The 10,161-nt window shown below is 39.2% G+C and overlaps 1 protein-coding gene across 2 annotated transcripts in view; it reads right to left on the minus strand.

Moving 5' to 3' along the window:
* sgsm2 (small G protein signaling modulator 2) overlaps positions 1 to 10,161 on the minus strand; it is a gene marked incomplete at its 3' end in the record, with an annotated part of 93,421 nt that overhangs the window by 75,014 nt on the left and 8,246 nt on the right. For both annotated transcript variants that reach the window (XM_035680667.1, XM_035680666.1), the window contains 1 exon segment: positions 393 to 468. In XM_035680667.1, the coding sequence (XP_035536560.1) occupies positions 393 to 468 (76 nt within the window).

Raw genomic sequence — 10,161 nt, forward strand, 5'->3', positions numbered from 1 at the left:
CTGACTGAGACACACACACACACATACACACACACACACACATACACACACACACACACAGACAGACAGACAGACACACACACAGACACACACACAGACACACACACACACCTACCTCGGGCTTAGAAAGCCTGGGTTTTGTACAGCCTGTCTCTGAAATTGGTTTCCATTAGCTCCACTGTGATTATTAACTTTCCATTGATGCAGCAGCATAGTCTGAGGCACAGTGACGTCAAGCAGTGTCCTTGACGGAGAAGCAGCACCCAGTCACCTGCTGAGGAGTTCAACAAGTGTGTGTGTGCAAGACAGACAGAGGAAGAGAAGGAGACAATGCCCCCGTGTGTGTGTGTGTGTGTGTGTGTGTGAGGAGAAAAAGAGAAGAGCGTACTTACTGCACAGAGCAATGATGTGGCTGCTGTCCTCGTGGACAAATTTCTTAGTCACTGCTTCCTCCATAATCTGCTTCACCTGCACACGAAAGAACCAGAATTGGTTACTGTGTCTGGAATCACTGTCATTGTCTTTACTTCAGTGACGCTGCCTCTATTGCAGCAGTCCATACCATTATCACTGTCAAGGTAAGCATCAGTTATACATCATCCATAAGACTAGAAAAGATATTATCACAGGAAATCATAAAACACCACTCATAAACTCTGATCTCTGCATTGAGAACCTGCTGTGTTTTCATACAAATATATGTCATGTTTGTTCTCTTTGGAGTTGATTTAAGGAGACTGCACTGACAGAAAATCCAAGGAGACATCATAGTGCTGCCCACACAGTTTAACTGACAAGTGATTTCTGGGAAGTGCAGCGCAGAAACACCACAGCAATTAGCACTTTGCATCAAAGATAGAGAAAAAAAGGTTGAAAAACAGACATTGCAGAGCCCACACCAAACGCCTTCAGCCCCTCTACTGGACAGCAGCACTGCAGTGTTCATTACTTCCACCATATGAAGGTGTCGGATGATTTAACTATTTAAAAGAAAATTACAAGTAGTAGGGACAAGAATTAAAAAGGGTTTATGCTTGAGAAAAAGTCACACTGTCCTCAAAATCAAAGGGGTTCAAGCATTAATGTGCTCAGCAAATTTATGCTCATCTGCCAACTGAGGTTACATGTGCAAAGACATTTTTGCCTGTGGCTCTGAAGACAGCTCAGAGTGTATAAAATGGAAAGGGTTCATCCTCTGGGGATTATGAATGTGCTCAGTAAGTTTTATGACAACCCCAGTGTCAGATTTTGATTGTTATTTGTGTACAAGTAAACATTGTAGACTGATGAAGGTGCTAGGAAAAGTGGCCAGACATTACAGCTTGATTCCACCGGTTATGTCTGCATCACATTTCGGCCACTGTAGCTGATCGTGGTCAAACTAGACGATGCTTGTGATTCCACCAGAGGCACCGCAGCGTGTTTCAGAAGCTGCTCTGTGCTCTGTAAACGGAAGCCACACCAAGCTGCACAACGGCATAGAGAATCCGGTCAAAAATAAAACACTGTGCAAACTCCTGATCGTAAAAACAAACTAACAAGAAACTAGCCTAATTACCAATGGTAGAATCACATAAATCAAGAAAAAAAACAAAATTGGGTGAGCAAAATGCTGTGCTTCTGAAGCGCTGTGCTGAGAATGGAACAGAACAGCGTTGCTGAGCTGCTGAGGCGGTGGCAGGGTGTGACCATCTTTATAGCACTGGCAAGATTATGATGAGGGAAATTCCACCTAAGCAGTCTTTTTGATGGTGTTTTGGTTGCTTGTTCTACATATATTAACATAGCCTATGTAAGCCTATCTTATCCACTCCATGCTCCAGCTGTTGAATGCCACTCTGCTCTCTGGTGTGCGAATAGAGCCTCGGTCCTGCAGCTTTGATTATGCTGCAGAGGTTACATTTCCATTTGGAGCACTTTGCAAACCTGGCACCTATACTACCCACAATGCCACTTGACTGCTGTCAGTTCAGTCTGAGATTCGGGTGTGTTATGCTAGTAGCAGCTAATGTAGCTGTTAGCTTGCAGCAGAGCTGATGAGTCTGGTAAGCTCACTTCTTTCTCAAAATGTTTCATTTTCAAACCCAACTGGTGCTGACTCAAGTGACATCACTTGAGGACATTTATCAAACTTCAAACTGCTCCCTCTGGAGACACAAAAGGCTTTATACAACTTAGTCCTCAACAATGGGAAACATTTCTCCATTAAGATATGACTTTAATGATCCCACACAGGGGGAAATTCACTAATGACGTAGTAGTGCACGTACTGAATATACTAAACCTTTTGCCAAAGTCACAGCTGAACTGATCTCCAACTGATTTCTAACTGTAATGACATTGTCATCGTCGAGTGCCAGTTGTATTTAACCCCTGCAACTCTAGCATCAGCAACAGATTTGTGTGTTTAAGAGGGACCTTAAGTCATTTTGTTTTTTTGCTCAGCCTTTATTGAAAAAAATGTATATATCACCTATAAATGTGGATATATTTAATTCAGATTCCCTTTGTTAGTACTACCAACCTATAACTGTTTGTATTTGGTTAACAATATGGAAACTTTCTTGCCAAAGTGTGTTACAAAAACATAAATATAAAAGAATTATTCAGTCCCCTCTTAACATTGTGACAGCTACTAATAACAGCTCTGACAGACCCTCCCAAACATCCGCATCACTGACTTCCAATTAATATCATGGCATCCCAGAAACATTCAAATGAGTCTTTCTGCTGCTATCTATTGTGTCTCTGGGGAGGAGAGCCTGAGTGAGTTCAACAACACTGAGTCAGTCTGGTGTTCGCTTGTCTAAGTTTGCTCTCTCCGTAGAATTAATTGTCGTCGGTAATTAATCCGGGACCTGTCTGACACCTCTGCCTTGTTTGGGTCTAATTGATAAACAGGACAATTTTAATTGCTCGGTTGTGTGATAATAAAGCTCTCACTGCGGTATCATTCGGTTCAAACTTTTTCCCCGTATTACAGAGGTGTGGGAGGTTGTAGAGCTGTCATGTCTGTGACAGAGTGATGGAGCTTCATCATCCTCATCACCAAGAAAAGGTTCAGCTATCATCAAGTTTGCTAATTAAAGTTTTTTGTTAGGGGTGGGCAGCTACTGAAAGCACTGGCAAAGTCGATGACGAATACAGACAAGCATTCTGTCATGAGGAACACTGGTGTCCACCTTGGTGCTGGCCAGGAAATCCATTACATAACTTGTTTTTTTTATATCTGTTAACATTACAACAAATGTCCATCATTAGCGTCTTAATGATTATAGTGGCAACCAATAGTAGTACTTAGTACTTACTGTGTAAAGGACAACAGCAGAGAGACAGAATTTAGGCCCTGGTTTGTTTGGTTAAAACACAGGTAAAGTTCCTAATCTTCCACAAAGACCCATTAACATGTGATCAGTATCTGGATAACCTATCTAGATATGAAACAACTAGAAATAGAAATAGTGCCCCCTTCCCCTGGGGGAAATGTGGAATATTTCTATTGATTTAATTTAACAGAAATAGAATATAACATTCATAGCTATGTTTTCATTAGTGTATAATCGCCTGAAAATAAGAATCGTGGCAGCCAACAGTGGTACATGTACCATAGTTTGAGAACCAGTGAGCTGGAGAATAAATGCTGTAAGTGGTTATGAGACCATTCAAAGGGTCCTCTGGGGTCAGTCTGTAATTGAGAACTAGCAGGAGTACTTAATAGAGCAACTCAATGAACCATTTCAAGTTGGTATGAGCTTAAAAGGTCACTCTCTCTTTGTAAATCTATATTATTTCTCTCCATGCACATGTATTTTAGCACATGTATCTAGAACAGTATTCCACATGACCCAGGACAATGAAAATTACACTAATTAATATCCTACTTTATAAAACTGTTTGAAAATGTAAACTATATCACTATACAATATGTTGAACTTGTCCAGTTGGACAAGTGCCATTAGCCCACAGATCTGGTCACACGGGCTTTTAACTATTCCTGTCTTAACATACCAGACGCCCACACACCAACAACAACTATCTTTGCATGGTTAAAAAAAAGCTTTGATAAGGACATGGCAGGCCATTTATAGGTTAGTGTAAATTCATGTGATAATAAATACAATATATAAATGAAATATTACTGGTCTGTGATTACACCAACTGTACCTTCAACCAAATAACCTGGATGTCAAACTACCACACACCAACCAACGTTGCTCTAGTATTATCTAGCTGAATGTATGACCAATATGGCAATATCCCCCAACTAGTACAAAGGTTTAATTAATGGAAGATCCCATACTAAACATCTGCTGGACGAGCAGACATCACTCTCAGGTCTGAGTGAACTCTGGTGAACTACTGCTTTTCATTCTGTCTTTTAATGCTCTCCTACAGGGCCTCTGACTGACCTCAGCCTCCACAGAGATGTGCAAATAGATCCATATATTTACCTACAGCTATAACTCTACCCAATGAATCAGAGCAAAGTGATACACAGCGGTCAGCCAGAGGGGTCGATACCTTCACCTGGGTGTGAGTGACTGAGATTGAATTGATTGTGTTTGGCAATGAACCAGTTTAATTAGTGCCGGCTGTCAGGGATTTCATTGGGATTGGAGTTTGGTATGCTCCTCAGTGCTTGATTAAGTATATTAGAAGGAATTAGCATTACAATATGTGTTTATCAGTGTGATGTACACTGAAAGCAGCAGATACTTAAATCACGTCATTCACTTGGATCACTGCAAAACGTTCATACCATATATGCAAAACATTTACTGACAATACATTTCTTTAGTTTTGTAGGATTTGCATCGTTTTGGTATGTGAACTCAAAGCTATAGTTAAGGTTAACAGTGATGCGAGACAAGATACATTTTTCAATATTTAACCAAAACCAAGACTATAGCCAGAGGTGTATAGTAACGAAGTAGATGTACTTCGTTACACTACTTAAGTAGGTTTTTTGAGGATCTGTAGTTGAGTTTTTTTTTTTTTAAAATCAAGACTTTTACTCTACTACATTTAAAAGTTACAACATATACTTTTACTCCGTTACTTTGACGTTTGCCACCTCGTTACTAGTTACAAATTAAAATATAATCAATCATCAAAGGATTATCTGGAATGGGCGTGTCCGAGAGGACGAGAAGAACAACATACGGTACTCTCGCGAAGATTAGAGGTAAGGGCGGGATTCAGAATCATTACCGCTTTTTCTGTTAGCATTTAACAGACAGCTGTTAAAATAATTCAATTAATATCACAAATGTTCAGCGACTATTCGACTGTTGGTTTGAACTAACAAGTACTAGTAGACAAGGAAAATCTTAAGTCAGTGACAAATAAAATGAAACAAAAATAAAAATTCAAAGTAATTTATATTTTGAGTAGAATTTCTAATTTGCCTTTTTGGCTGCTGCCCCCAAGATGAACTCAGCTTGGTAGGATTATGCAAGCCTCCAGTGGGAAGCTAAAACTCCATAATGCTGATATACAAATGTGTGTTACCGTGTACATTAATGTGTGTGTAGTTTTTAGTTCTTCACACAATGACATGTCTTAATTGATAATTCAGGCAGGGGGAAACAACACAGTGGCCGCCACACACATACACTTGCATTTGTTTACTTAAACTATAAAAGGACTTTTAGTAACAATTTATCCTGCAGCAAACCAAGCATAGTTCCAGGGATGACACTAAAATAACAAGATATAGTTGGTATGTGTCAAACGGCTGACTGGAGCTGGCTAACTTTGAAACACTTCTGAGAATCCTGAAGCTAATGGTTTCTGGGAGGAACAGAGGGAAGAGCTCATTAGCCAACTGACAGTTACATAAGGACACATTTGCTTTTCCCTTCATCTCATGTTCATGACTGGGGCAAACAACAGAACATCAACAGTGGCCACAAAGGAGGATGGTTTTCCTGTCACTAATAAGATCTCACTGGGAAAGAAAATACTGAAAATATGGCAAATACAGGAAATGTACAACAGACCGTTCACTAATTCAAACTGCTTGTTGCTCGTCGGCCAGTACTCACAATTAAGGATTATGGGAGATTGTAATCAGGGCAGAAAATTTGGCGCGCCCACTTGCCTGAGGTGAGTGATTTAATCTGAGAAAGTTCAGAGTAAAGAGCACTAGTCTGTTTGGTCTGTGATACATAAAAGTGGATAAAAAGCTACCAAATCAAACTAATAAAGAAACAAAATGCTGAGATACAGCTCTATAGTGTTATATTTTTAAGTTTTCTTCCACCCCTTTAAATCAAGAAGGCCTTGCAACCCCCTATGAAGCTTTGGCAACACCTAGTGGGGGTCCCAACCCCCAGATTGGGAATCATTGTACTAGACCATTTAGAGTTTTCCCTCAATAACCTCCTAATCACTGCTTATTGATAGTAAGTAAGGAAATTGCACATAAATGATGATTTATTCTTCTTCTCGGTATGGGCCTTATAAAGTGGTAGTGACAACAATCCCCAGTCTCTCTTGATAAAACTTAATACATGTGGTCTATTCTTACGTATTAGAGGAAATTATTGTTATGTGTTAATACTGTAATAACTCCATTGTATTCTCAATGCTTGTTGTCGTCTTGCTAAGTTATGAGCAAGGTAACATTTAAACTGTGATAATTGAAAAAAAAAGTAAAAGTTTGAAATCTTGTACTTTTGTCCCCTACTGAGCAAATCATATTAGTTATGAGCAAGAATCCACTAGAATGGGGAACATATTCTGAGTTAGAAAGATATATTTTATAGTTATTAGAAAAGAATATAAGGATCATAATTAAATCTACAACAACTTCCTTACCTACAATCATTAAGCAGTAATGAGGTTATTGAGGGAAAACTGTCAGTTAAAGGTAGAAGTTGCAGAATACAGTCATGCAAATAAGGCATTAAGGGCTTTAGAATGACTAATAAAGAGCCAATATGCTACTAATATGCATGCTAGTCAACAACTAGTTAATGGTACATATCTTAATTTAAAATGTTACCGTGATTTTTCAGTACATGTCCTAGCATTTTTCAAAGCATGGCGTATACTCTTATTTATCGGAAAAGTACACACAAATATGCAGAACATATATGCTATGGCTACAGATTCTGAATTCTGAGTTGCACACTTGTTTGTTTTCCAGTTTGCCTCATTAAAGGCCCTTTCACAGCCACACAGGTGTTTGCAGTTATTGCTGATTAGACCTATGTTCAGGCTGAGAGTGGGCAGAGCTGTAATGGGGATTATTATTATGTGACGACAGCGCACTCCATGTATTAATAAGGACACACTGTGGGCATTTTTCACAGCAGGCATTTTGGCATTTTATAGCAGGAAGACCACAGGACTTCTAATAACATTAATGGCTTCAATGCCTGAAACTGCAGCAGCTAAATTGAATTCATCATTATTTTTTACCAATTACAGGTTTTTCCTACTACATGTTAAAATGTTTTCTGTGAAAAAGGCCTATGAAAAAAAAATATATTTTCCAACCCTAACAGGTGCAACAAAGCTAGCAAGTGCAGGGGAATCTCAATCAAGGTACTGCATCACCTGTGTGGGTTTACCATGGGTGCATGGCCTTTAAATCAGAACAATGCATGTACTCATCAAGCCGTAATATAGTAATAAACATAGAAAAGAAAAAAATTAAACTAATCATCGGACTCAATACAATTGAATAAAACATTATCATCACTGGGCTGACAGCTGGTGCCAATAAAATCCTTAAAAAGGACCATAACGTTCATACATTTTAGCTCTACATCATTCAAATTATTTAGACTTCACATTTTAATTAAGCACTACCACTACTATTCCAGGCAACCAGTGGTTTCCATTTATTGTCCATGTTACCAATGATACTAATTAGGGTTCTGTTCCATTCAGGTCAAACAGAGTCACGGTGCTGCTATTGGGCATCTTGGCTCACTGGAAAGGCTCTGCTACACTAAATGGAACCAAACCTAATTAGTATCACTGGTCAAAATGGCTGCTGTGAAAAAAGTTTATTAGCAGACTTTTCAATCTTGCTTGATCTGTGTAACATCAAGTCTGTGTGACTGCAGTAATACTGACCAAAATGAATGCAGAAGGGATTTTCACTGTGGTGGATTACACGACTCCAGCAAGTCACTACTCATTTATTATCATACTGAAAGGAAATGAATGGAAACTAAAGGCTGCCTGAAATGGTAGAAAACATACATTCACATTTTTAAAACACAGCAGATTAGTCAGCAAAATGATTACCAGTGAATGTTACGTAGATGTGATCAATAGTAGGGCTGCAATTAATAATTATTTTGATGTTGATTTTTGAATTAATCAAATAATCATTTGTCATACAGAAAATTTGAAATTAGATCTACACCACAACTTGCAAAGTCCCATGGTGGTGATTCAGGTATCACAAGAGAGAAAGAAAAGCAAGAAATAGACCTTCAAAACATCATTGGTAACACCTACCCTACAATTTCATGTTAAAAAATGGCTGCTGTGAAAAAGGTCTAATATCACAAATGAGAAGGTGGAACAATGTTTTGCATTTCAGCATAAAAAAATTATAATCACAGTTAAGGTAGAACTATGCATTGTTAAATGTCCCAAAACTGTGCGTATTTTCTTAAACATACTGTGTATGTCTCTGTGTGCTGTGGTGCCTTCCCTTCCCCTTAGTCTGAGGAGCCGCAGTATAATATGGTTCCATCCTAATCAGCTATTGTCAGGCTACAACAGAGACACAGTCATTAATGAGGTAATTATTCATGCCCTAGTAGGGTTGGCAGATGAGGAGGAGGAGGGCTGCAGTGCTGCTGTGGTGACAGCAGACTCTGAAGGACGAGTTAGTGGAATCAATGTCTTTACTTGTACTCTACTTTACACACTTGTTGACCTGCTGCAGCTTTCACATAAACACAAAAAATGGAACTCCTTACATTTACAGGTGCTGAATACCTGCAATCATTTCCTCTCCTTATAAGTGCCATATCCTGTGTCAAATCAATTTCTCTACTTTTCCTGTCAAGAAAATAGAGCGGAAATTAACATTTAACCTCACAGTACAAAATATCAAGTGGATATCAATGCAGTTTAGAGGGCTGGCTCTTGCAGCAGTCATAAAATAAGATTGTGGCAGGAAGAAATGATTATGTCCTGGAGGAGGTGTCAGTGTGAGGGAGAAGTTACCAACACTCTGCTGCACAAGTATTTCTTCAGGGGAGAGGAAACTTAATGCTGTTCAGCTGCAAGTTGCAATATGGCAACCAAGGCTGCTCGATGTAGTAAACAAAGGTAATGGTATTAGAAAAATGGAAGCCTATGGCAGCGACTACCACCACACTGGAGAGAGTATTGATGCTGACTGGACCAGAATAGGTTTACTGAGCTTCAAGTCTTACTTTCTATTTCTTAGACCAGCTGTAAAATGGTTACCTTAGGTGTCTGTAGAAAAACGTGCAGATGTAAGTTAACTCCTCAAATAACAAGGCTACAATCAGCTATCTTTCTCCATGTTGACTGACCCCAGCTTTAAATATGCATTATTACACAACATAAAGTGTACTGATCCATTCCTTAGAAAACTACATGCAAGAATGCTTCTAACTACTTGCTTGTTGTATCGTCTAACAGTTGTTTCTGAATAAAACAATCTCACAATCAAGCCCACGAAACACAATAATTGGCCATCTGTGTCACGGTGTGAAAGAAGGCAGGGTCTGAACGTTTACAACCAAGTGCAACACCATGTATGCCTTCGCTGAGACAGAACACTTTATGAAATATTGGGCACAGACAAGTGACAGTATATATAAAATGGACAGAGCTTGTGGTTTAGAAAAGTTAAGCCACTGTGGAAATGCCTTAAATCTGCATTCTTTCTAATAGTCAGCAGGGGGTGCTCCATTGGATTAGATACCAGGCACTCCAATGGAGGAATGAGCCGACTTCTCAGGTTATTTATGAGCTCAGTAAACAGTTTCCTAATGAGTTTATGGTCTCATTCTCTAGTTTCAGGGCCTATCCACACGAATACGCGGCCTCACCCAATACGCTGTCATTTTGAAAACAAAACTCCGTAAACACCGCGTCGTTTCCAGAAATATCTGCGTCCAGACAGATTCACAGAAAACGACCCAAAACGCTGTA

The sequence above is a fragment of the Morone saxatilis genome, unplaced genomic scaffold (assembly GCF_004916995.1).
Source record: "Morone saxatilis isolate NCDOM2014 unplaced genomic scaffold, NCSU_SB_2.0 Contig8, whole genome shotgun sequence".
Lineage (NCBI taxonomy): Eukaryota > Metazoa > Chordata > Actinopteri > Moronidae > Morone > Morone saxatilis.